The following is a 27,381-nucleotide window of genomic DNA, read 5'->3' on the forward strand; positions in this document are numbered from 1 at the left end:
AACAGTCTACTCCTCGACCGCATGTATTATTAACATGTATCACATGCACGCTTAAATGTCTTACTGACGTCGGCGGCCACGGAGAACGAGAGCAAACAGTCCTTGGGAGCGCAATATGTCGGTGGCACTGGGTTATCCTCAAAGTGGGCAAAGAAGGCGTTTAGTTTGTCCAGAAGCAAGATGTCCGCAACGACTCAACCACACGTATTATTAACTTGGTTTAAGGCAGGGATGAGGAAAAAGCGGCCCGCGGCTCCCCTTTTGTAGGCCCGCAGATCCATTTCCAAAAACTGCTGTTGAGAGTTAGAATAGTAGAACACACAAGGTGCAACTTGCTCCAAAACTGCAACATTTCCTCAATGCCCCATGGCAAAATGTGTAGAATTGCAGGAAATGAACTCTAAAATGTTTTTCTCTTCGCTGTCAAGAGGGAGGCCGCTACAATGTTTTGCTTACTAGGCTTACTGACTGCATGCGTGGGTACGGATGTGTGTACGCAGACACGCGAGCTACTGCCCCATCGCTCCAGGTTCCTCCCCTCCCCAGTGCTGCTAGGTAAACTCTGCTCCAGGTTCCTCCCTCTCCCCAGGGCTGCTAGGTGGAGTCCGCTCCAGGTTCCTCCCTCTCCCCAGGGCTGCTAGGTCAAGTCCGTTCCAGGTTCCTCCCTCTCCCCAGTGCTGCTAGGTAAACTCTGCTCCAGGTTCCTCCCTCTCCCCTCTGCTGCTAGGTAAAGTCCATTCCAGGTTCCTCCCTCTCCCCAGGGCTGCTAGGTAAACTCTGCTCCAGGTTCCTCCCTCTCCCCAGGGCTGCTAGGTAGGGTCCGTTCCAGGTTCCTCCCTCTCCCCAGTGCTGCTAGGTAAAGTCCGTTCCAGGTTCCTCCCTCTCCCCAGGGCTGCTAGGTAAAGTCCGCTCCAGGTTCCTCCCTCTCCCCTCTGCTGCTAGGTAAACTCTGTTCCAGGTTCCTCCCTCTCCCCTCTGCTGCTAGGTAAACTCTGCTCCAGGTTCCTCCCTCTCCCCAGGGCTGCTAGGTAAAGTCCGCTCCAGGTTCCTCCCTCTCCCCAGGGCTGCTAGGTAAAGTCCATTCCAGGTTCCTCCCTCTCTCCAGGGCTGCTAGGTAAAGTCCATTCCAGGTTCCTCCCTCTCCCCTCTGCTGCTAGGTAAAGTCCATTCCAGGTTCCTCCCTCTCCCCAGTGCTGCTAGGTAAAGTCCATTCCAGGTTCCTCCCTCTCCCCAGGGCTGCTAGGTAAAGTCCATTCCAGGTTCCTCCCTCTCCCCAGGGCTGCTAGGTAGAGTCCGTTCCAGGTTCCTCCCTCTCCCCAGTGCTGCTAGGTAAAGTCCATTCCAGGTTCCTCCCTCTCCCCAGGGCTGCTAGGTAAACTCTGCTCCAGGTTCCTCCCTCTCCCCAGTGCTGCTAGGTAAACTCTGCTCCAGGTTCCTCCCTCTCCCCAGTGCTGCTAGGTAAACTCTGCTCCAGGTTCCTCCCTCTCCCCAGGGCTGCTAGGTAAACTTTGCTCCAGGTTCCTCCCTCTCCCCAGGGCTGCTAGGTAAATTCTGCTCCTGGTTCCTCCCTCTCCCCAGTGCTGCTAGGTAAAGTCCATTCCAGGTTCCTCCCTCTCCCCAGGGCTGCTAGGTAAAGTCCATTCCAGGTTCCTCCCTCTCCCCTCTGCTGCTAGGTAAAGTCCATTCCAGGTTCCTCCCTCTCCCCAGTGCTGCTAGGTAAAGTCCATTCCAGGTTCCTCCCTCTCCCCAGGGCTGCTAGGTAAAGTCCATTCCAGGTTCCTCCCTCTCCCCAGGGCTGCTAGGTAAAGTCCGTTCCAGGTTCCTCCCTCTCCCCAGTGCTGCTAGGTAAAGTCCATTCCAGGTTCCTCCCTCTCCCCAGGGCTGCTAGGTAAAGTCCATTCCAGGTTCCTCCCTCTCCCCAGGGCTGCTAGGTAAAGTCCGTTCCAGGTTCCTCCCTCTCCTCTCTGCTGCTAGGTAAACTCTGCTCCAGGTTCCTCCCTCTCCCCAGTGCTGCTAGGTAAACTCTGCTCCAGGTTCCTCCCTCTCCCCAGGGCTGCTAGGTAAACTCTGCTCCAGGTTCCTCCCTCTCCCCAGTGCTGCTAGGTAAAGTCCATTCCAGGTTCCTCCCTCTCCCCAGGGCTGCTAGGTAAACTCTGCTCCAGGTTCCTCCCTCTCCCCAGTGCTGCTAGGTAAACTCTGCTCCAGGTTCCTCCCTCTCCCCAGTGCTGCTAGGTAAACTCTGCTCCAGGTTCCTCCCTCTCCCCAGGGCTGCTAGGTAAACTTTGCTCCAGGTTCCTCCCTCTCCCCAGGGCTGCTAGGTAAATTCTGCTCCTGGTTCCTCCCTCTCCCCAGTGCTGCTAGGTAAAGTCCATTCCAGGTTCCTCCCTCTCCCCAGGGCTGCTAGGTAAACTCTGCTCCAGGTTCCTCCCTCTCCCCAGTGCTGCTAGGTAAAGTCTGTTCCAGGTTCCTCCCTCTCCCCAGGGCTGCTAGGTAAAGTCCATTCCAGGTTCCTCCCTCACCCCAGTGCTTCTAGGTAAAGTCCATTCCAGGTTCCTCCCTCTCCCCAGGGCTGCTAGGTAAACTCTGCTCCAGGTTCCTCCCTCTCCCCTCTGCTGCTAGGTAAACTCTGCTTCAGGTTCCTCCCTCTCCCCTCTGCTGCTAGGTAAACTCTGCTCCAGGTTCCTCCCTCTCCCCAGTGCTGCTAGGTAAAGTCCATTCCAGGTTCCTCCCTCTCCCCTCTGCTGCTAGGTAAAGTCCATTCCAGGTTCCTCCCTCTCCCCTCTGCTGTTATGTAAAGTCCGTTCCAGGTTCCTCTCTCTCCCCTCTGCTGTTAGGTAAAGTCCATTCCAGGTTCCTCCCTCTCCCCTCTGCTGCTAGGTAAAGTCCATTCCAGGTTCCTCTCTCTCCCCTCTGCTGCTAGGTAAAGTCCGCTCCAGGTTCCTCTCTCTCCCCTCTGCTGCTAGGTAAAGTCCGTTCCAGGTTCCTCCCTCTCCCCTCTGCTGCTAGGTAAACTCTGATCCAGGTTCCTCCCTCTCCCCAGGGCTGCTAGGTAAACTCTGCTCCAGGTTCCTCCCTCTCCCCAGGGCTGCTAGGTAAAGTCCGTTCCAGGTTCCTCCCTCTCCCCAGTGCTGCTAGGTAAAGTCCATTCCAGGTTCCTCCCTCTCCCCTCTGCTGCTAGGTAAACTCTGCTCCAGGTTCCTCCCTCTCCCCAGGGCTGCTAGGTAAACTCTGCTCCAGGTTCCTCCCTCTCCCCTCTGCTGCTAGGTAAACTCTGCTCCAGGTTCCTCCCTCTCCCCTCTGCTGCTAGGTAAACTCTGCTCCAGGTTCCTCCCTCTCCCCTCTGCTGCTAGGTAAAGTCCGTTCCAGGTTCCTCCCTCTCCCCAGGGCTGCTAGGTAAAGTCCATTCCAGGTTCCTCCCTCTCCCCTCTGCTGCTAGGTAAAGTCCGTTCCAGGTTCCTCCCTCTACCCCAGGGCTGCTAGGTAAAGTCCATTCCAGGTTCCTCCCTCTCCCCTCTGCTGCTAGGTAAAGTCCGTTCCAGGTTCCTCCCTCTCCCCAGGGCTGCTAGGTAAACTCTGCTCCAGGTTCCTCCCTCTCCCCTCTGCTGCTAGGTAAACTCTGCTCCAGGTTCCTCCCTCTCCCCAGGGCTGCTAGGTAAAGTCCGCTCCAGGTTCCTCCCTCTCCCCAGTGCTGCTAGGTAAAGTCCGTTCCAGGTTCCTCCCTCTCCCCAGTGCTGCTAGGTAAACTCTGCTCCAGGTTCCTCCCTCTCCCCAGGGCTGCTAGGTGAAGTCCGTTCCAGGTTCCTTCCTCTCCCCAGTGCTGCTAGGTAAAGTCCGTTCCAGGGTCCTCCCTCTCCCCTCTGCTGCTAGGTAAAGTCCGTTCCAGGTTCCTCCCTCTCCCCAGTGCTGCTAGGTAAAGTCCATTCCAGGTTCCTCCCTCTCCCCAGTGCTGCTAGGTAAAGTCCGCTCCAGGTTCCTCCCTCTCCCCAGTGCTGCTAGGTAAAGTCCATTCCAGGTTCCTCCCTCTCCCCAGGGCTGCTAGGTAAAGTCCATTCCAGGTTCCTCCCTCTCCCCAGGGCTGCTAGGTAAACTCTGCTCCAGGTTCCTCCCTCTCCCCTCTGCTGCTAGGTAAAGTCCATTCCAGGTTCCTCCCTCTCCCTCTGCTGCTAGGTAAACTCTGCTCCAGGTTCCTCCCTCTCCCCTCTGCTGCTAGGTAAACTCTGCTCCAGGTTCCTCCCTCTCCCCAGGGCTGCTAGGTAAACTCTGCTCCAGGTTCCTCCCTCTCCCCTCTGCTGCTAGGTAAACTCTGCTCCAGGTTCCTCCCTCTCCCCAGGGCTGCTAGGTAAACTCTGCTCCAGGTTCCTCCCTCTCCCCAGGGCTGCTAGGTAAACTCTGCTCCAGGTTCCTCCCTCTCCCCAGGGCTGCTAGGTAAAGTCCGCTCCAGGTTCCTCCCTCTCCCCAGTGCTGCTAGGTAAACTCTGCTCCAGGTTCCTCCCTCTCCCTAGTGCTGCTAGGTAAGGCTGCTCCAGGTTCCTCCCCTCCCCAGGGCTGCTAGGTTAACTCTGCTCCAGGTTCCTCCCTCTCCCCAGTGCTGCTAGGTAAAGTCCGCTCCAGGTTCCTCCCTCTCCCCAGTGCTGCTAGGTAAATTCCATTCCAGGTTCCTCCCTCTCCCCAGTGCTGCTAGGTAATCTCTGCTCCAGGTTCCTCCCTCTCCCCAGGGCTGCTAGGTAAAGTCCGCTCCAGGTTCCTCCCTCTCCCCAGGGCTGCTAGGTAAACTCTGCTCCAGGTTCCACCCTCTCCCTAGTGCTGCTAGGTGAAGTCCGTTCAGGTTCCTCCCTCTCCCCAGTGCTGCTAGGTAAACTCTGCTCCAGGTTCCTCCCTCTCCCCTCTGCTGCTAGGTAAACTCTGCTCCAGGTTCCTCCCCTCCCTAGTGCTGCTAGGTAAACTCTGCTCCAGGTTCCTCCCTCTCCCCAGTGCTGCTAGGTAAACTCCGCTCCAGGTTCCTCCCTCTCCCCAGGGCTGCTAGGTAAACTCTGCTCCAGGTTCCTCCCTCTCCCCAGTGCTGCTAGGTAAACTCTGCTCCAGGTTCCTCCCTCTCCCCAGGGCTGCTAGGTAAACTCTGCTCCAGGTTCCTCCCCTCCCTAGTGCTGCTAGGTAAACTCTGCTCCAGGTTCCTCCCTCTCCCCAGTGCTGCTAGGTAAACTCTGCTCCAGGTTCCTCCTCGCCCCAGTGCTGCTAGGTAAAGTCTGTTCCAGGTTCCTCCCTCTCCCCAGGGCTGCTAGGTAAAGTCCATTCCAGGTTCCTCCCTCACCCCAGTGCTGCTAGGTAAAGTCCATTCCAGGTTCCTCCCTCTCCCCTCTGCTGCTAGGTAAACTCTGCTTCAGGTTCCTCCCTCTCCCCTCTGCTGCTAGGTAAACTCTGCTCCAGGTTCCTCCCTCTCCCCAGGGCTGCTAGGTAAAGTCCATTCCAGGTTCCTCCCTCTCCCCTCTGCTGCTAGGTAAAGTCCATTCCAGGTTCCTCCCTCTCCCCTCTGCTGTTAGGTAAAGTCCGTTCCAGGTTCCTCCCTCTCCCCTCTGCTGTTAGGTAAAGTCCATTCCAGGTTCCTCCCTCTCCCCTCTGCTGCTAGGTAAAGTCCATTCCAGGTTCCTCTCTCTCCCCTCTGCTGCTAGGTAAAGTCCGCTCCAGGTTCCTCTCTCTCCCCTCTGCTGCTAGGTAAAGTCCGTTCCAGGTTCCTCCCTCTCCCCTCTGCTGCTAGGTAAACTCTAATCCAGGTTCCTCCCTCTCCCCAGGGCTGCTAGGTAAACTCTGCTCCAGGTTCCTCCCTCTCCCCAGGGCTGCTAGGTAAAGTCCGTTCCAGGTTCCTCCCTCTCCCCAGTGCTGCTAGGTAAAGTCCATTCCAGGTTCCTCCCTCTCCCCTCTGCTGCTAGGTAAACTCTGCTCCAGGTTCCTCCCTCTCCCCAGGGCTGCTAGGTAAACTCTGCTCCAGGTTCCTCCATCTCCCCTCTGCTGCTAGGTAAACTCTGCTCCAGGTTCCTCCCTCTCCCCTCTGCTGCTAGGTAAACTCTGCTCCAGGTTCCTCCCTCTCCCCTCTGCTGCTAGGTAAAGTCCGTTCCAGGTTCCTCCCTCTCCCCAGGGCTGCTAGGTAAAGTCCATTCCAGGTTCCTCCCTCTCCCCTCTGCTGCTAGGTAAAGTCCGTTCCAGGTTCCTCCCTCTACCCCAGGGCTGCTAGGTAAAGTCCATTCCAGGTTCCTCCCTCCCCTCTGCTGCTAGGTAAAGTCCGTTCCAGGTTCCTCCCTCTCCCCAGGGCTGCTAGGTAAACTCTGCTCCAGGTTCCTCCCTCTCCCCTCTGCTGCTAGGTAAACTCTGCTCCAGGTTCCTCCCTCTCCCCAGGGCTGCTAGGTAAAGTCCGCTCCAGGTTCCTCCCTCTCCCCAGTGCTGCTAGGTAAAGTCCGTTCCAGGTTCCTCCCTCTCCCCAGTGCTGCTGGGTAAACTCTGCTCCAGGTTCCTCCCTCTCCCCAGGGCTGCTAGGTGAAGTCCGTTCCAGGTTCCTTCCTCTCCCCAGTGCTGCTAGGTAAAGTCCGTTCCAGGGTCCTCCCTCTCCCCTCTGCTGCTAGGTAAAGTCCGTTCCAGGTTCCTCCCTCTCCCCAGTGCTGCTAGGTAAAGTCCATTCCAGGTTCCTCCCTCTCCCCAGTGCTGCTAGGTAAAGTCCGCTCCAGGTTCCTCCCTCTCCCCAGTGCTGCTAGGTAAAGTCCATTCCAGGTTCCTCCCTCTCCCCAGGGCTGCTAGGTAAAGTCCATTCCAGGTTCCTCCCTCTCCCCAGGGCTGCTAGGTAAACTCTGCTCCAGGTTCCTCCCTCTCCCCTCTGCTGCTAGGTAAAGTCCATTCCAGGTTCCTCCCTCTCCCCTCTGCTGCTAGGTAAACTCTGCTCCAGGTTCCTCCCTCTCCCCTCTGCTGCTAGGTAAACTCTGCTCCAGGTTCCTCCCTCTCCCCAGGGCTGCTAGGTAAACTCTGCTCCAGGTTCCTCCCTCTCCCCTCTGCTGCTAGGTAAACTCTGCTCCAGGTTCCTCCCTCTCCCCAGGGCTGCTAGGTAAACTCTGCTCCAGGTTCCTCCCTCTCCCCAGGGCTGCTAGGTAAACTCTGCTCCAGGTTCCTCCCTCTCCCCAGGGCTGCTAGGTAAAGTCCGCTCCAGGTTCCTCCCTCTCCCCAGTGCTGCTAGGTAAACTCTGCTCCAGGTTCCTCCCTCTCCCTAGTGCTGCTAGGTAAGGCTGCTCCAGGTTCCTCCCCTCCCCAGGGCTGCTAGGTTAACTCTGCTCCAGGTTCCTCCCTCTCCCCAGTGCTGCTAGGTAAAGTCCGCTCCAGGTTCCTCCCTCTCCCCAGTGCTGCTAGGTAAATTCCATTCCAGGTTCCTCCCTCTCCCCAGTGCTGCTAGGTAAACTCTGCTCCAGGTTCCTCCCTCTCCCCAGGGCTGCTAGGTAAAGTCCGCTCCAGGTTCCTCCCTCTCCCCAGGGCTGCTAGGTAAACTCTGCTCCAGGTTCCACCCTCTCCCTAGTGCTGCTAGGTGAAGTCCGTTCCAGGTTCCTCCCTCTCCCCAGTGCTGCTAGGTAAACTCTGCTCCAGGTTCCTCCCTCTCCCCTCTGCTGCTAGGTAAACTCTGCTCCAGGTTCCTCCCCTCCCTAGTGCTGCTAGGTAAACTCTGCTCCAGGTTCCTCCCTCTCCCCAGTGCTGCTAGGTAAACTCCGCTCCAGGTTCCTCCCTCTCCCCAGGGCTGCTAGGTAAACTCTGCTCCAGGTTCCTCCCTCTCCCCAGTGCTGCTAGGTAAACTCTGCTCCAGGTTCCTCCCTCTCCCCAGGGCTGCTAGGTAAACTCTGCTCCAGGTTCCTCCCCTCCCTAGTGCTGCTAGGTAAACTCTGCTCCAGGTTCCTCCCTCTCCCCAGTGCTGCTAGGTAAACTCTGCTCCAGGTTCCTCCCTCGCCCCAGTGCTGCTAGGTAAAGTCTGTTCCAGGTTCCTCCCTCTCCCCAGGGCTGCTAGGTAAAGTCCATTCCAGGTTCCTCCCTCACCCCAGTGCTGCTAGGTAAAGTCCATTCCAGGTTCCTCCCTCTCCCCTCTGCTGCTAGGTAAACTCTGCTTCAGGTTCCTCCCTCTCCCCTCTGCTGCTAGGTAAACTCTGCTCCAGGTTCCTCCCTCTCCCCAGGGCTGCTAGGTAAAGTCCATTCCAGGTTCCTCCCTCTCCCCTCTGCTGCTAGGTAAAGTCCATTCCAGGTTCCTCCCTCTCCCCTCTGCTGTTAGGTAAAGTCCGTTCCAGGTTCCTCCCTCTCCCCTCTGCTGTTAGGTAAAGTCCATTCCAGGTTCCTCCCTCTCCCCTCTGCTGCTAGGTAAAGTCCATTCCAGGTTCCTCTCTCTCCCCTCTGCTGCTAGGTAAAGTCCGCTCCAGGTTCCTCTCTCTCCCCTCTGCTGCTAGGTAAAGTCCGCTCCAGGTTCCTCTCTCTCCCCTCTGCTGCTAGGTAAAGTCCGTTCCAGGTTCCTCCCTCTCCCCTCTGCTGCTAGGTAAACTCTGATCCAGGTTCCTCCCTCTCCCCAGTGCTGCTAGGTAAAGTCCATTCCAGGTTCCTCCCTCTCCCCTCTGCTGCTAGGTAAACTCTGCTCCAGGTTCCTCCCTCTCCCCAGGGCTGCTAGGTAAACTCTGCTCCAGGTTCCTCCCTCTCCCCTCTGCTGCTAGGTAAACTCTGCTCCAGGTTCCTCCCTCTCCCCTCTGCTGCTAGGTAAACTCTGCTCCAGGTTCCTCCCTCTCCCCTCTGCTGCTAGGTAAAGTCCGTTCCAGGTTCCTCCCTCTCCCCAGGGCTGCTAGGTAAAGTCCATTCCAGGTTCCTCCCTCTCCCCTCTGCTGCTAGGTAAAGTCCGTTCCAGGTTCCTCCCTCTACCCCAGGGCTGCTAGGTAAAGTCCATTCCAGGTTCCTCCCTCTCCCCTCTGCTGCTAGGTAAAGTCCGTTCCAGGTTCCTCCCTTTCCCCAGGGCTGCTAGGTAAACTCTGCTCCAGGTTCCTCCCTCTCCCCTCTGCTGCTAGGTAAACTCTGCTCCAGGTTCCTCCCTCTCCCCAGGGCTGCTAGGTAAAGTCCGCTCCAGGTTCCTCCCTCTCCCCAGTGCTGCTAGGTAAAGTCCGTTCCAGGTTCCTCCCTCTCCCCAGTGCTGCTAGGTAAACTCTGCTCCAGGTTCCTCCCTCTCCCCAGGGCTGCTAGGTGAAGTCCGTTCCAGGTTCCTCCCTCTCCCCAGTGCTGCTAGGTAAAGTCCGTTCCAGGGTCCTCCCTCTCCCCTCTGCTGCTAGGTAAAGTCCGCTCCAGGTTCCTCCCTCTCCCCAGTGCTGCTAGGTAAAGTCCATTCCAGGTTCCTCTCTCTCCCCAGTGCTGCTAGGTAAAGTCCGCTCCAGGTTCCTCCCTCTCCCCAGTGCTGCTAGGTAAAGTCCATTCCAGGTTCCTCCCTCTCCCCAGGGCTGCTAGGTAAAGTCCATTCCAGGTTCCTCCCTCTCCCCAGGGCTGCTAGGTAAACTCTGCTCCAGGTTCCTCCCTCTCCCCTCTGCTGCTAGGTAAAGTCCATTCCAGGTTCCTCCCTCTCCCCTCTGCTGCTAGGTAAACTCTGCTCCAGGTTCCTCCCTCTCCCCTCTGCTGCTAGGTAAACTCTGCTCCAGGTTCCTCCCTCTCCCCAGGGCTGCTAGGTAAACTCTGCTCCAGGTTCCTCCCTCTCCCCAGGGCTGCTAGGTAAACTCTGCTCCAGGTTCCTCCCTCTCCCCAGGGCTGCTAGGTAAACTCTGCTCCAGGTTCCTCCCTCTCCCCAGGGCTGCTAGGTAAAGTCCGCTCCAGGTTCCTCCCTCTCCCCAGTGCTGCTAGGTAAACTCTGCTCCAGGTTCCTCCCTCTCCCTTGTGCTGCTAGGTAAAGTCTGCTCCAGGTTCCTCCCCTCCCCAGGGCTGCTAGGTAAACTCTGCTCCAGGTTCCTCCCTCTCCCCAGTGCTGCTAGGTAAAGTCCGCTCCAGGTTCCTCCCTCTCCCCAGTGCTGCTAGGTAAATTCCATTCCAGGTTCCTCCCTCTCCCCAGTGCTGCTAGGTAAACTCTGCTCCAGGTTCCTCCCTCTCCCCAGGGCTGCTAGGTAAAGTCTGCTCCAGGTTCCTCCCTCTCCCCAGGGCTGCTAGGTAAACTCTGCTCCAGGTTCCACCCTCTCCCTAGTGCTGCTAGGTGAAGTCCGTTCCAGGTTCCTCCCTCTCCCCAGTGCTGCTAGGTAAACTCTGCTCCAGGTTCCTCCCTCTCCCCTCTGCTGCTAGGTAAACTCTGCTCCAGGTTCCTCCCTCTCCCCAGTGCTGCTAGGTAAACTCTGCTCCAGGTTCCTCCCTCTCCCCAGGGCTGCTAGGTAAACTCTGCTCCAGGTTCCTCCCTCTCCCCAGTGCTGCTAGGTAAACTCTGCTCCAGGTCCCTCCCTTCCCCAGGGCTGCTAGGTAAACTCTGCTCCAGGTTCCTCCCTCTCCCCAGGGCTGCTAGGTAAAGTCCGCTCCAAATCAAATCAATGAAAATGTTACTGGTCACATACACATAATGCTTGTGTTCCTAGCTCCAACAATACAGTAGTATCTAACAATTCACAACAATACACACATCTCCAAGTAAAGTAATGGAATTAAGAAATATCTAAATATTAGGACGAGCAATGTCTGAGTGGCATTGACTAAAATACGGTAGAGTACAGTATATACATATGAGATGAGTAAATCAGTATGTAAACATTATTAAAGTGACTAGTGTTCCATTATTAAAGTGACTAGTGATTCCATGTATATGTACATAGGGCAGCAGCCTCTAAGGTGCAGGGTTGAGTAACCAGGTGGTAGCTGGCTAGTGATGGATATTTAACAGTCTGATGAGCTTGAGATAGAAGCTGCTTTTCAGTCTCTCGGTCACAGCTTTACCTGTACTGACCTGTACTGACCTCGACCTCTGGATGGTAGCGGTGTGAACAGGCCGTGGCTCGGGTGGTTTATGTCATTAATTATCTTTTTGACCTTCCTGTGACATCGGGTTCTGTAGGTGTCCTGGAGGGCAGGCAGTGTGCCCCCGGTGATGCTTTGGGCAGACTGCACCACCCTCTGGATAGCCCTTCCGGTTGTGGACGGTGCAGTTGTCGTACTATGCGGTGATACAGCCCAACAGGATGCTCTCAATTATATATCTGTAAAAGTTTGAGGGTCTTATGGTCCAAGCCGGATTTCTTCAGCCTCCTAAGGTTGAAAAGACACTGTTGCATCTTCTTCACCACACTGTCTGTGTGGGTGGACAATTTCATATTGTCAGTGATGTGTACGCAGAGGAACTTGAAGCTTTTCACCTTCTCCACTGCGGTCCCGTCGATGTGGATAGGGGCGTGCTCGCTCTGCTGTCTCCTGAAGTCCACGATCATCTCCTTTGTTTTGTTGACGTTGAGGGAGAGGTTATTTTCCTGCCACCACTCTCCCAGGGCCCTCACCTCCTCCCTGTAGGCTGTCTCATCATTGTTGGTAATCAGACCTACTACTGTCGTGTCGTCTGCAAACTTGATGATTGAGTTGGAAGCATGTGTGACCACGCAGTCATGGATGAACAGGGAGTAGAGGAGGGGGCTGAGAACCCACTCTTGTGGGGCCCTTGTGTTGTGGATCAGCGTAGTGGAGGTGTTGTTTCCTACCTTCACCACCTGGGGGCGGCCCATCAGGAAGTCCAGGACCCAGTTGCACAGGGTGGGGTTCAGACCCAGGGTCCTGAGCTTAATGATGAGCTTGGAGGGTACTATGGTGTATTCCTCCTGTCCAGATGGGATAGGGCAGTGCGAGGTGCAATGGCGATTGCATCATCTGTGGATCTATGGGGGCGGTAAGCAAAATGAGGTTCATCTATGGTGTCAGGTAAGGTGGAGGTGATATGATCCTTAACTAGCCTCTCAAATCACTTCATGATGACAGAAGTGAGTGCTACGGGTCGATAGTCATTTAGTGCAGTTACCTTTGCGTTCTTGGGTACAGGAACAATAGTGGACATCTTGAAACAAGTGGGGAAGGCAGACTGGGATAGGGAGAGATTGAATATGTCCGTAAACACTCCAGCCAGCTGGTCTGTGCATGCTTTGAAGACGCGGCTAGGGATGCTGTCTAGACCTGCAGTCTTGTGAGGGTTAACACACTTAAATGTCTTACTCACGTCGGCCACGGAGAACGAGAGCCCACAGTCTTTGGGAGCGGACCATGACGGTGGGAATGTGTTGTCCTCAAAGCGGGCAAGGAAGATGTTTAGCTTGTTCAGAAGCAAGACATTAGTGTCTGCGATGAGGCTGGTTTTCCCTTTGTAATCCGGGATTGCCTGTAGACCCTGCCACATACAGTTGAATTTCCATACTCTTAGGTTGGAATCATTAAAACTAGTTTTTCAACCACTACACAAATCTCTTGTTAACAAACTATAGTTTTGGCAAGTCGGTTAGGACAACTACTTTGTGCATGACACAAGTAATTCTTCCAACAATTGTTTACAGACGGATTATTTCACTTATAATTCACTGTTTCACAATTCCACTGGGTCAGAAGTTTACATACACGAAGTTGACTGTGCCTATAAACGGCTTGGAAAATTCCAGAAAAGTATGTCATGGCTTCAGAAGCTTCTGATAGGCTAATTGACATAATTTGAGTCAATTTGAGGTGTACCTGTGGATGTATTTCAAGGCCTACCTTCAAACTCAGTGCCTCTTTGCTTGACATCATGGGAAAATCAAAAGAAATCAACCAACACCTCAGAATTTTTTTTGTAGACTTCCACAAGTCTGGTTCACCCTTGGAAGCAATTTTCAAACGCCTAAAGGTACCACATTCATCTGTACAAACAATAGTACGCAAGTATAAACACCATGGGACCACACAGCTGTCATACCGCTCAGGAAGTAGACACGTTCTGTCTCCTAGATATGAACGTACTTTGGTGTGAAAACTGCAAATCAATCCCAAAACAACGGCAAAGGACCTTGTGAAGATGCTGGAGGAAACAGGTACAAACGTATCTATATCCACAATAGAACGGGTCCTATATCGACATACCCTGAAAGGCTTCTCAGCAAGGAAGAAGCCACTGCCCCAAAACAGCCTTAAAAAAGCCAGACTATGGTTTGCTACTGCACATGGTGACAAAGATCGTACTTTTTGGAGAAATGTCCTCTGGTCTGATGAAACAAAAATGAGCGGCCTTTCAGTTTGGCCATAATGGCCATCGTTATGTTTGGAGGAAAAAGGGTGATGCTTGCAAGCCGAAGAACACCATCCCAACCATGAAGCATGGGAGTGGCAGCATCATGTTGTGGGGGTGCTTTGCTGCAGGAGGGACTGGTGCACTCCACAAAATAGATGGCATCATGAGGATGTATTGAAGCAACATCAAGACATCCGTCAGAAAGTTAAAGCTTGGTTGCAAATGGGTCTTCCAAATGGACAATGACCCCAAGCATACTTCCAAAGTTGTGGCAAAATGGCTTAAGGACAACAAAGTCAAGGTATTGGAGTGGCCATCTCAAAGCCCTGACCTCAATCCTATAGAAAATGTGTGGGCAGAACTGAAAAAGCGTGTGCGAGCAAGGAGGCCTACAAACCTGACTCAGTTAGACCAGCTCTGTCAGGAGGAATGGGCCAAAATTCACCCAACTTATAGTGGGAAGCTTGTGGAAGGCTACCCAAAACATTTGACCCAAGTTAACCAATTTAAAGGCAATGCTACCAAATACTAATTGAATGTATGTACATTTCTGACCCACTGGGAATGTGATGAAAGAAATAAAAGCTGAATCAAATCATTCTCTCAACTATTATTCTGAGATTTCACATTCTTAAAATAAAGTAATTCTAACTGACCTAAAACAGGGAATTATGAAAAACTGAGTTTAAATGTATTTGGCTAAGGTGTATGTAAACTTCCGACTTCAACTGTTCGTGCCTGAGCCATTGAATTGTTTGTATTCTACCAAATTCCCAGTCACCTTGCCGTTAAATGAGGTGGTTTACGCTTTCAGTTTTGCGCGAATGCTGCCATCTAACCACGGTTTTTGGTTTGGGTAGGTTTTAATAGTCACAGTGGGAACAACATTCCCTCTGCACTTCCTTGATGAACTCAGTGTCTGTGTATACGTTAATGTTATTCTCAGGGGCAACCCGGAACATATCCCAGTCCTCGTGATCAAAACAATCTTGAAGCATGGATTCTGATTGGTCAGACCAGCGTTGAATAGATCTTAGCACGGGCACTTCCTGTTTGAGTTTCTGCCTATAGCAAGGGAGAAGCAGAATGGAGTCGTGATCTGATTTGCCGAAGGGAGGGCCTTGTAGCCATCCCAGAAGGGAGAGTAACAATGGTCGAGAGTTTTTGTAGCATGAGTACTACAACCAATGTGTTGATAAAACTTCGGTAGCGTTTTCCTCAAATTTGCTCAAATTTGCTCAGCTACAATAAATGCAGCCTCGGGATATGTGGGTTCAAGTTTGCACAAAGTCCAATGTAGTTCCTTGAGGGCCGTCGTGGTATCGACTTGAAGGGGAATATACACGGCTGTGACTATAACGGAAGATCATTATTTTGGGAGGTAATTTGGTCGACATTTGTTTGTGAGATATTCTAGGTCGCCTGATCAAAAGGACTTCAGTTCCTGTACATTATCACAATCACACCAAGAGTTGTTAATCATGAAACATACACCCTCGCCTTTCTTCTTCCCGGAGAGTTCTTTATTCCTGTCTGCGCGATGTACTGAGAACCCAGTTGGCTGTATGGACGGGGAGAGTATATCCGGAGAGAGCTATGATTCCGTGAAACAGAGAATGTTACAGTCCCTGATGTCTCTCTGGAAGGAAATCCTCGCCCTGAGCTCTTGTACTTTATTGTCCAAGGACTGAACATTAGCGAGTAAAATACTCAGAAGCTGTGGATGGTGTGTACACCTCCTGAGTCGGACTTGAAGTCAATTCCTCTTTTCCGCCAGTGGCGTCTTGGAGCGGCCTCCAGGATAAGTTCAATAATCTGGGGGGTACGAACAAAAGATCCAATTCGGGAAAGTTGTTTTACTGGTCGTAATGCTGGTGAATTACTGTAGCTCTGATATCTAAAAGTTGTTTTACTGGTCGTAATGCTGGTGAATTACTGTAGCTCTGATATCTAAAAGTTGTTTTACTGGTCGTAATGCTGGTGAATTACTGTAGCTCTGATATCTAAAAGTTGTTTTACTGGTCGTAATGCTGGTGAATTACTGTAGCTCTGATATCTAAAAGTTGTTTTACGGCTGTATGTAATAAAAAAGTTCTGGCCTTATAATGTAAAAATTTACATACAAAAAAACAAAATTCTGCAAAGTTGCTAAGAAACTGGAAGCTGAGCTGCCATGTCTGTCGGCGCCTTCCAGGTCCCTCCCTCGCCCCTGTGCTGTGCTAAGCAAAGCTCCTGGTTTTCCCCTCTACCTGCTAGGATTCCCTGCTTCCATGTGTGAGTAAAATAAGCTCAAACTTCTCCCTCATTCTTAACATCGTCTCCTCTCCTTGCTTTTCCTTTCTCTCCTGTCACTCCAGTCACTCTTACTGTGTGAGTCCCCTCCAGATCTCCAATACTCATGTACGTGAAACCACTCCAGGTTTTCTCTCTGTACTGTTCAGTAAAAGTGGGTCAGCATTTGACTTGTATTATTCAGGGCCAGAGCAGCTCCTGCTGCATCATTAATGTATTAATGTTGATGCTCAGTGACGTTCATTTAAAGTTATTTGTACTGATCTGGCTAGCGACCAGTACCTGGACCATGATTACATCACCAGTCACTCTTTTGGCACTCAGAGTACATACAGTAGTATAGTACGTCAATGGAAAAGTGTTTATAAACACACAAAGTAGTATCACACTTTTAGCAGTCACAGAAAAGTAAATAGATTAGTTTGCAATAGTTTATAAAATAATAAACTATCATCCAAAATGTCACTAATTGAAAATTAGGGCTGTAAAAAAATATTTTTTATTGTGTTCATAACAGGATTTGCTGTGGTTTATCAAGATTAATCGTAAATTCAGAATTTGCTCAAATTGAGCTGTAATTTAAGATTATTTATACAAAAAGCATTACAAGAATATTGACAACTTGATTTTGTCCAAAGTAACAGGTAAATTGATAAAGCACGCTTTCATTAACCTCAATGTCAACTTGTTTTCAGTGTATTTTCTACGCTTCCAGACAATACGATCAGTCACGATAAAAATAAACAATTGTGCACTAAAATACAAAAAATTAACTGAGTAGCTATGACAGCCCTACTGAAAATACAGCCAATCTTTCAACTTGAAAACTCATCCAGATGTAGGCCATTCAGTAAATTCCAAGCTGACGACCTGATCTCTGTGTTGTTGTCCATTCTGATAGGATGAGGCAGAGGAACTGAAGAAGAGAGTGGCCGTTCTGGAGTGTCAACTAAGGAAGAACGAGGAGGCCAAAAAGGGTTTTGAGGTGTCCATGGGTAAACTGCTCAACTTCGTGGAGGTACAGTGCCTAGTGAAAGTTTACACACCCCTTGCAGTCTTCACATTTTGCGGCCTTAAAATGACATCTAAGGATGCTCTATTTTTATTTGAAAAAGAAAATGCGTCTGTGTATTTGAGTATTTTTAAATACATACCAATCATTTCCAACTGTATTTGGAAATAAATATCAAAATAAAAAAGATCAAGTACTTACTTCGAAATGTATGTGAAAGTCATTGAAATATCTTAAATAGTATTTATTCCCAGATCTGATAAATAGGCTTGTGGTGTTCAGAAATGTGGTCTCATCAGATGTGTCCCAAATGGCACCCTATTCTCTTTATAGTGCCCTAATTTTGACAAGAGCCATTATTGGGCCCTATGTATGGGCCCTATGCTTGGGCCCTATGTATGGGCCCTATGCTTGGGCCCTATGTATGGGCCCTATGCTTGGGCCCTATGTATGGGCCTATGTATGGGCCCTATGCTTGGGCCCTATGTATGGGCCCTATGTATGGGCCCTATGCATGGGCCCTGGTCAAAAGTAGCACACCATATAGGAAATAGAGTATTGGAGACAGCTGTCAACTCACAAATAATACCAATCTTGTCATTCCTTCCCGGTCAGAATGTCCAAGACTTCCTCATTGAAAATCAAGGACCTGTGAAGAGCTACAGGTAAGAACGTCTATGGTGCTCAGTAGGAATAGAGTGAACATGAATAAAATGTCTGCCTCCGTCCTTTCCCTTTCAAAAGCCGGCTGTCTTTCTGAGCATCTCATTCATCATTGTATACAGGAAACCGTGAATGGGTTATGGTGACATTAGATTGCAGCGAGTGATGCACAAAAAGACGACATTTAACTTGTTGCTAGTAGCAACAGTTGGCAGACAGCAGATCTCTGACCAAGTCTATACACTCCTAATTGTAAAGACAAGCATAAAAGCACTTTTTTTTTTAACAGACCATTTTTCCTGAACCTTTTCATTTAATGAGACAGTATGTTATTCTGTATAATCCCATCAGTTTTACTAAACTGTGTGTCTATAAAGACCCAGTATGTAAGACCTCCTGTAACTTCCCTACGTGTGTGTGTGCGGGAGTGAGTGAGTGTGTGTGTGTCTAGCAGTCTCTAACAAATTCCAATCTCTAAGATCTCCTGCAGCTTTCCTTTGTGTGTATGCGTGTCTTCATCTATCCGTGTGTGTGTGTCTGTGTGCCTACTCCTGTGTGTGTCTGTGTGCCTACTCCTGTGTGTCTGTGTGCCTACTGCTGTGTGTATCTGTGTGCCTACTCCTGTGTGTGGCTGTGTGCCTACTCCTGTGTGTGGCTGTGTGCCTACTTCTGTGTGTGGCTGTGTGCCTACTCCTGTGTGTGGCTGTGTGCCTACTCCTGTGTGTGTCTGTGTGCCTACTCCTGTGTGTGGCTGTGTGCCTACTTCTGTGTGTGGCTGTGTGCCTACTCCTGTGTGTGGCTGTGTGCCTACTCCTGTGTGTGTATGTGTGCCTACTCCTGTGTGTGGCTGTGTGCCTACTCCTGTGTGTGTATGTGTGCCTACTCCTGTGTGTATCGGTGGGTAGGTCACACTGGGAATGTGATGAAAGAAATAAAAGCTGAAATAAATAATTCTCTGTACTATTATTCTGACATTTCACATTCTTAAAATAAAGTAGTAATTCTAACTGACCTAAAATAGGGAATTTTTACTTGGATTAAATGTTAGGAATTGTGAAAAACTGAGTTTAAATGTATTTGGCTCAGGTGAATGTGAACTTCCGACTTCAACTGTATATACACTACCGTTCAAAAGTGTGGGGTCACTTAGAAATGTACTTGTTTTTGAAAGAAAAGCACATTTTTTTGTCCGTCAAAATAACATCAAATTGAAATGGTTAATGTTGTAAATGACTATTGTAGCTGGAAACAGCTGATTTTTTAAAATGGAATATCTACGTAGGCTTACAGAGGCCCATTATCAGCAACCATCACTCCTGTGTAGCAATGGCATATTGTGTTAACTAATCCAAGTTTATACTTTTAAAAGGCTAATTGATCATTAGAAAACCCTTTTGCAATTATGTTAGCACAGAAGAAAACTGTTGTTCTGATTTAAAGAAGCAATAAAACTGGCCTTCTTTAGACTAGTTGAGTATCTGAAGCATCAGCATTTGTGGGTTCGATTACAGGCTCAAAATGACCAGAAACAAAGAACTTTCTTCTGAAACTCATTAGTCTATTCTAGTTCTGAGAAATTAAGGGTATTCCATGCGAGAAATTGCTAAGATACTGAAGATCTCGTACAAAGCTGTGTACTACTCCCTTCACAGAACAGCGCAAACTGGCTGTAAGCAGAATAGAAAGAGGAGTGGGAGGCCCCGGTGCACAACTGAGAAAGAGGACAAATACATTAGAGTGTCTCGTTTGAGAAACAGACGCCTCACAGGTCCTCAAATGGCAGCTTCATTAAATAGTACCCACAAACACCAGTCTCAACGTCAACAGTGAAGAGGCGACTCCGGGATGCAGGCCTTCTAGGCAGAGTTGCAAAGAAAAAGCCAGGTCTCAGACTGGTCAATAAAAATAAAAGATTAAGATGGGCAAAATAACACAGACACTGGACAGAGAACTCTGCCTAGAAGGCCAGCATCCTGGAGTCGCCTCTTCACTGTTGACGTTGAGACTGGTGTTTTGCCGATACTATTTAATGAAGCTGCCAGTTGAGGCCTTGTGAGGCGTCTATGCATAATCTGAGTTTTGGAGTGTGCCCCTGGCAATCCGTAAGAAAATGGTGCTGTCTGGTTTGCTTAATATATGGAATTTGAAATCATCTAGACTTTTACTTTTGATACTTAACTATATTTCAGCAATTACATTTAATTTGATACTTAAGTATATTTAGAACCAAATACTTTTATACTTTTACATAAGTAGTATTTTACTTGGTGACTTTAACTTTTACGAGAGTAACTTTCTATTAAGGTATCTATACTTTTACTCAAGTATCACATTTGGGTACTTTTTCCACCACTGTGCCTAAATTTGCTAATCTTGCCAATGAAAAAAATCTAAATATTGCCCCCTTGCTAGATTGACAAATACAGACATGCTTAAAACAGTGTAAAAATGCTGTCAGCTTGAAACTCTATACCTGTCTGTGTCTCTGCAGCTCCAGTGACGTGAAGGCTGGAGCCTCCTCTCAGCCCCTGGGAGCCCGGGTGGGGAAGAAGTCCCAGTGGACGGCCGCCACACTAACCGCGGAGGCTAAAGAACTCACACGGACTGTTAGCGCCATTCTGGAGGTGGAGTGTAAGTGATCTATCATCTCGACTCACTGCATGCCTGCATGTCGTCTCTATCCCTGGTCTAGCATGCAATTCCAATCAGCTCAACAGACACCGAATCACCTCCATAGTTCTGAAACCAACCAAAAACCAACTGGATAACAGACACCAAACCAACCAAATTATGTCCATAGCTACTAAGCTAACCAAAATCAACCAGCTCAACAGACCTCAAACAATCTAGTTACTAAGCCAACCAAAACCAACCGGATAACAGACACCAAGCCATCTTTGTAGTTACTATACACGTCTCAATGGCCATCTTTTAGTTGAGTGGCCTGTAAGAAAATGATGGACATCCTTGTACCTAAGGATCAGACAACAGAATGAGACCGTAAAGCAGCTAAGCAACTTTGAGAGGTTCCGTCTCTGTGTCCAGTGGGGTTGAATGAACCAGAGACTAATTGTTCCGTCTCTGTGTCCAGTGGGGTTGAATGAACCAGAGACTAATTGTTCCGTCTCTGTGTCCAGTGGAGTTGAATGAACCAGAGACTAATTGTTCCGTCTCTGTGTCCAGTGGAGTTGAATGAACCAGAGACTAATTGTTCCGTAGTTACTCGTGTTTTCTCTGTAGTCATCGTCTAGTGGACGGACAGAATGATCTTTCATTCAACATGAAATGTAGTGTTGATGATGTTCGCAATGTTCGACTTCCTATAGATTTGTGTTTTGAATCAAATAATTGTTTTCAGAATTGGACCAGTGTATCTAGAAATGTACAATAAGACCTTAGTCAATACAAAAAACATCACCATACATGCACCTGATCAAGTCAGTCGCTGACCATACTGTAGCCCTGAATGTAGTGGGATGGGAGGAAGCCAATGACATCAAAAGGGGAAAACCTTCCACATTGGGTCTTAATAACACCACGGGGAACGAAAACAGAAGCAGAGAAGATGATTGAGAGGAAGAGGGGTTAGATACTGATGTCGTCATTACTAACACGATTCTTCAGGAATTACAATATACAGCATCTGGACCAGGAGCCATATGGGAGCAAACTGTTTCCGATTGTTCAATTCAGTTCTAATCCAGCGTTGGTGTCAGGTTGTGAGCAGGGTGAGAAGTTTTTTATTTTTTATTTTTATTTTTATTTCACCTTTATTTAACCAGGTAGGCTAGTTGAGAACAAGTTCTCATTTACAACTGCGACCTGGCCAAGATAAAGCATAGCAGTGTGAACAGACAACAACACAGAGTTACACATGGAGTAAACAATTAACAAGTCAATAACACAGTAGAAAAAAATAGTCTATATACATTGTGTGCAAAAGGCATGAGGAGGTAGGCGAATAATTACAATTTTGCAGATTAACACTGGAGTGATAAATGATCAGATGGTCATGTACAGGTAGAGATTCTGGTGTGCAAAAGAGCAGAAAAGTAAATAAATATAAACAGTATGGGGATGAGGTAGGTAAATTGGGTGGGCTATTTACCGATAGACTATGTACAGCTGCAGCGATCGGTTAGCTGCTCAGATAGCAGATGTTTGAAGTTGGTGAGGGAGATGAAAGTCTCCAACTTCAGTGATTTTTTTCAATTCGTTCCAGTTACAGGCAGCAGAGTACTGGAACGAAAGGCGGCCAAATGAGGTGTTGGCTTTAGGGATGATCAGTGAGATACACCTGCTGGAGCGCGTGCTACGGGTGGGTGTTGCCATCGTGACCAGTGAACTGAGATAAGGTGGAGCTTTACCTAGCATGGACTTGTAGATGACCAGGAGCCAGTGGGTCTGGAGACGAATATGTAGCGAGGGCCAGCCGACTAGAGCATACAGGTCGCAGTGGTGGGTGGTATAAGGTGCTTTAGTAACAAAACGGATGGCACTGTGATAAACTGCATCCAGTTTGCTGAGTAGAGTATTGGAAGCTATTTTGTAGATGACATCGCCGAAGTCGAGGATCGGTAGGATAGTCAGTTTTACTAGGGTAAGTTTGGCGGCGTGAGTGAAGGAGGCTTTGTTGCGGAATAGAATGCCGACTCTAGATTTGATTTTAGATTGGAGATGTTTGATATGAGTCTGGAAGGAGAGTTTACAGTCTAGCCAGACACCTAGGTACTTATAGATGTCCACATATTCTAGGTCGGAACCATCCAGGGTGGTGATGCTAGTCAGGCGGGCGGGTGCAGGCAGCGAACGGTTGAAAAGCATTAATTTGGTTTTACTCGCGTTTAAGAGCAGTTGGAGGCCACGGAAGGAGTGTTGTATGGCATTGCAGCTCGTTTGGATGTAGAGCCATATATTAAGAGACTACGGTTTCAGAATGGACGCCATGTTAGCACCTTCAGTCTTGAAATTTTGGCCAACGTAACAATACGAGATCGCCTCCGATAGTTCCCTCTGAAATTACCCGACTCAAACAAGCAAAACAGAGCAGCGAATTTAAAACATTTTTACTGATTACCATTCGGAACAATGTGTATCCAATTCGGTATTGTGATGTCAACAAATTGCACATCTCCTTTCACTGGACATCTTCATAGTTTTCAAAACCTTTCACAAATAAACAGCACAATGCGTAACCATAAATACTTAGCAACGGCTGTGGAGGAGGAAGAGGCGCTTTCGGAATGTTCAGACAGAAACCACATTGGCCCAACTCTCTGTATCGATGCCTCTGGTGAGAAGTACTGACCTCCGAGGTCACGGTCTCTAGTTTAACCTTGTCTGATCCAACAAAACTTTCTCCTGACCCCTGACCCCTCTTGACCTTTCCCAGTCAGAGGTGAAGCAGCCAATCAACCAGGTGATCTAACTCTCACCCATAGAGATAGATAGAGGACTCTAGTGCCCAAAATTCTGTTTTAGCATGGGCAGTGCCATTGTGAGGACATAACCATTTTGAAGTAGTGAACTGGTTGGGACTTCCTATGGGTTTAGGAAGGATCACATAATTCCATCCAGTTCATCAGGAGGGATCAGCCAATGAATTAAGCCCGTGAGAAAACAATTTACTGCAGGTGGCAGGTAATTGTCAATCTTGGCTTTATACCTGTTCAAACAACAAACTCCAGGTGGCAGTATGCACCCTTTCAGTTTGTTTACCAACTCATAGAAGTAGTAGTAGAAGAAAAATGGAGATCGGCCTCAATGGTGCTGCCCATGCTCTCATAGATGCCATAATGAGACAGATACAATGTTTCATCCTCTAACTATCTCTATTCTCTCACCTGAGGCGGACGCGTCATTGTGACTCTGGGGTTTGTCAACTCAGCCCTATGGGCCCTGGTCAAAAGTAGGGCACTAAATATGGAATAGGGTGCCATTTTGGGATGTAGGATTTCTCTCTTTCTGTTTTCATTTTTGGTAATCATAGATGAATGTCAGATACAAAAAATAAAAATGTACTGTCCTTGATAATATGAGTCAGTGTTGGAGAACTAGAAAATGTATGGTAGGATTAGAAGAGAACTAGAAAATGTATGGTAGGATTAGAAGAGAACTAGAAAAGGTATGGTAAGATTAGAGTTGAACTAGAAAAGGTATGGCAAGATTAGAGGAGAACTAGAAAAGGTATGGTAGGATTAGAGAACTAGAACAGGTATGGTAGGATTAGAGAACTAGAACAGGTATTGTAGGATTAGAGAACTAGAACAGGTATGGTAGGATTAGAGAACTAGAAAAGGTATGGTAGGATTAGAGAACTAGAACAGGTATGGTGGGATTAGAGAACTAGAACAGGTATGGTAGGATTAGAGAACTAGAAACGTTATGGTAGGATTAAAGGCTGCCAGACTGTTACTTTACACTTCTGCCATTCAAAAACAAATAAACATCTGCTGCCATCTGAGGCTGGTAATAATATCAAGTGATTCTGTGAAACAAAAGAAGGTCCTGTGAATGTTTTGTGAGAAGAAAGTCCTTTCTGGTTTTGGATTACTTCTAAGAGAACATTGGATCATTTGGAAAATATATTGTGTTCATTGGTGTGTTATGTAAACTTGTGTGTTAAGGAGGCATTAGATAAGTAGGTCAATCCAATATCAAATGACCCAAAGTATTAGTTAGAAAAATGTATTATTAAAGTGTCACTCCACAATGATAGTATAGTTGACAATACAAAATACCAATTGTAATAACCACACTGTGGACCACTCAGTTTAAGACACTAAAAGCGGCCATAGTCAAACATGGTACAGTATTTTAATTTGCTAATCTGTAATACATAATACTATCTATACATTATTGGCATCATTATTATACATTAGGTCATCTGTACACACATGTATACATAAACAAAAAGCAAAGTACGGTAGAAAACAGGACATTTAGGCACATATAAAGAAACGACTCTTATGTGGTTGTGTTCCCCGTAGTACAGCAAGGCGCAACATTTTCAATGGATCTAGCATTACAAAAACAACAGATGTTTATCTAAGGGAGTGTTTGTTTGTGTATGTGTGTGTGTGTGCGCGTGTGTGTGTTTGTGTGCGTGTGTGTGTGTTTGTGTACGTGTTTGTGTACGTACGTGTGTGTGTGTGTGTGTGTTTGTGTACGTACGTGTGTGTGTGTTTGTGTGTGTGTGTTTGTGTACATGCGCGTGTGTGTGTGTTTATGTGCGCGTGTGCATGTTTGTGTGTGTGTGTTTGTGTACGTGTGTGTGTGTGTTTTGTGTATGTGTGCGCGTGTGCGTGTGTGTGTGTTTGTACTTTAGACATTCTCCTCTCCCCAGATCCCATCTTTGTCATTTTCACTGGGTTCAGTGTTTCTTGGTTGTGTACGGCTGAGGAAAACCATCTTACCTTACATTTCAACCAGGTGATCTTTCTGAGTGGACAAACACACACATGTTTTGGGTCACTAATATTGGATTGACCTACTTACCTACCCCTTCTCAACACACACACACACACACACACACACACACACACACACACACACACACACACACACACACACACACACACACACACACACACACACACACACACACACAACCTAATCACACTCTTTTGTTTGCGCAAAGATTGTAATTGAATGGAATTGACTTGGAATTTAAAGAGTCCTCATTCTGTCTATTCAGTTCTAGGAACCTTTCTTAGACTTGCGTCATACTTACATCAAACTTACATAATATAATAATAATATATACACCATTTAGCAGACAGCTTTATCCAAAGCGACTTAGTCATGCTTGTATACATTTTGTACGTATGGGTGGCCTCAGGAGTCAAACCCACAATCCTGGTGTTGCAAGCTCTTCAATCTATGCTGCTCAAACTCAACTCTGGACCACCAAGCCAGTTCCACTGCATTGTTTCATTAGAAAGAAACAATCAGGGACTGATTTAGACCTGGACACCAGGTGGGTGCAATTAATTATCATGTAGAACAGAGAACCAGGAGGCTCCGGACCTCGTAGGGTCAGAGTTGAGTACCCCTGCTCTATACCCGCTAAAGAATACAGGACCACCACATCATACACTTTATACAAAGTCCTTGTTTATGTACAGTATTGTTTATACTGTATATCGTATCCGCAGCAATAAATGTTTTCTACAGAACACTTCCTGTCTGCTATAAAGGGGTGGTTGGGGTTTAGGGTAATAGCACCCACAGTTAGCCTGAGGTGTCATAAAACCTATGTAAACTGTTAATAATTGATGTATATTTACAGACAAATGTTTAGTTAGCTCTTGGAATTATATATAACAGTACACAACTGTAAAGTGCAATACATTATGGGGGCTCAATGGCATTCCGCTATTAGCTACATAGGTTGGCAAGTAGCCTAGTGCTTAAGAGCGTTGGGCCAGTAACCGAAAGGTCGCTGGTTTGAATCCCTGAGCCGATTAGGTGGAAAATCTGTCTGCCTGTAAGTCGCTCTGGATAAGTGCTATATGACAAACATGTAAATGTTGCTATTCCAAACAGTGTGTAGGTAGACAGACATATCTAACCCCCTCTTTGTAACTAATCAGTAGGATTGCAAAATTCCTGGAAAAAAATCCCTCGTTTTCTCAAAATCCTGGTTGGAGGATTCCCGGAATCTGGGAAAAAGCATGAAATCCAGAATACTCCAACCAGGCATTCTGGAAAACCAGGGACGTTCCTGGAATTTTACAACCCTACTAATCAAACACTTAGTCAATCACATTGATTTAGAATTGTTACATGTTACATTTTATATTTATAATACTGTTATTCAACCATTTCCTTTGCTTTAAAAACTGTCCAAATAAAATAAAAATCTGATCCTGTTAAGTGAATTTGCTTTATTCTGATCATGACTGATTATATCAAAACACAAGAAACAACCCTTTCTTATCATCCCACAGGCTAAAGCATTCAAAAATATTTAACAATTTCATTTAACATTTGAATTTTTGAAGATTACAATATATTTTATAGAATACCTTTGGTATTAAAACATGTTTAACTGCAGAAATGATTTGAATGATGGTTGTAAATGTAAAGTGTCTTCAGAAAGTATTCATACCCCTTGACTTATTCCACATTTTGTTGTTACAGCCGGAATTCTTAATGGATTAAAAATGTTCTTCTCACCCATCTACACACAATACCCCATACATGACAAAGTGAAATAATGTTTTTAGACATTTTTGCAAATTTATTGAAAATGAAATACATATCTTGTTTACATAAGTATTTACAACCCTGAGTCGATACATGTTGCAATCACCTTTGTCAGTGATTACAGCTGTGAGTCTTTCTGGGTAAGTCTAAGAGCTTTGCCCCACCTGTTTCTAGCTATTTGGCATTAATTACGTGTCACATACTAATTTGCAAACAATGTAAACAAAATAATCATTGAGTTAATAAAGCCTCATACAAACACGGTCTCTTTTTTTGCTTTCTTGATTGAGTAAGGCAGCTCCAAAATGCAGGTGTTGCAGTCTAGCTCGGTGCTTTCTGTGATGGTGGGGCAGCCAGTGGAAAATATGGAGCGTATGGGTTGGTAATGTTCTCTAGTTGCACTGTGATTGGTTCAGTGTTCTGTCACTCATGGGGACACCACATCATCGCAAAATCTACAGAGAGAGTTAGAAAATTCAAGTACCCTGGGTGCTGCCATAGAGTTACGTTAGCCGTAGCTTTGATTGGACTGATGATGTCAACATCATACTTTCAAAATCTGGCTAGCAAGCTAGCAGTCATCGTGAATCAAGACGACAATCTACTGCTAAATCCTTTTCAATCCTTGTCACATGAAGAGAAACTATGCCGAAACATATAAATAAAACGCATCTGTGCTCATCGGCCATTGGACATTAACAGGATAGCGCCGACAGAGATGGCAGCTTCGCTTCAAGTCCTCAGGAAACCAGAAAACCGTAAGTGTTATTACATACAGCTGGGAAAAGCTATTGGATATCAGAGACCTCGACCTTCGAGCCCGATGTCCGGCGTGCTATCGACTGTGCCGCAAAAGCATGCTCGTGTGGCAGGGTCGATTTCCGCGCTTATAAACCCAGGGTCGTTACACTACTCCCTCCTTTCAAAGAACGCGTCCTCACGTTAGCTTGCGACTCTACGT

At 48.0% G+C, this 27,381-nt stretch overlaps 1 protein-coding gene across 1 annotated transcript in view; it reads left to right on the top strand.

The window, feature by feature from the left end:
• Positions 1–27,381, top strand: part of LOC115144452 (syntaxin-binding protein 4-like) — a 126,790-nt gene that overhangs the window by 69,160 nt on the left and 30,249 nt on the right. Inside the window, exons 18-20 of the mRNA XM_029685506.2 lie at positions 16,437–16,553; positions 17,163–17,212; positions 19,702–19,841. Of these exons, the coding sequence (XP_029541366.1) occupies positions 16,437–16,553; positions 17,163–17,212; positions 19,702–19,841 (307 nt within the window). The remainder of the gene's footprint in view (positions 1–16,436; positions 16,554–17,162; positions 17,213–19,701; positions 19,842–27,381) is intronic.

This window comes from Oncorhynchus nerka, linkage group LG16 (genome assembly GCF_034236695.1).
Source record: "Oncorhynchus nerka isolate Pitt River linkage group LG16, Oner_Uvic_2.0, whole genome shotgun sequence".
NCBI classification, from domain to species: Eukaryota; Metazoa; Chordata; class Actinopteri; order Salmoniformes; family Salmonidae; genus Oncorhynchus; species Oncorhynchus nerka.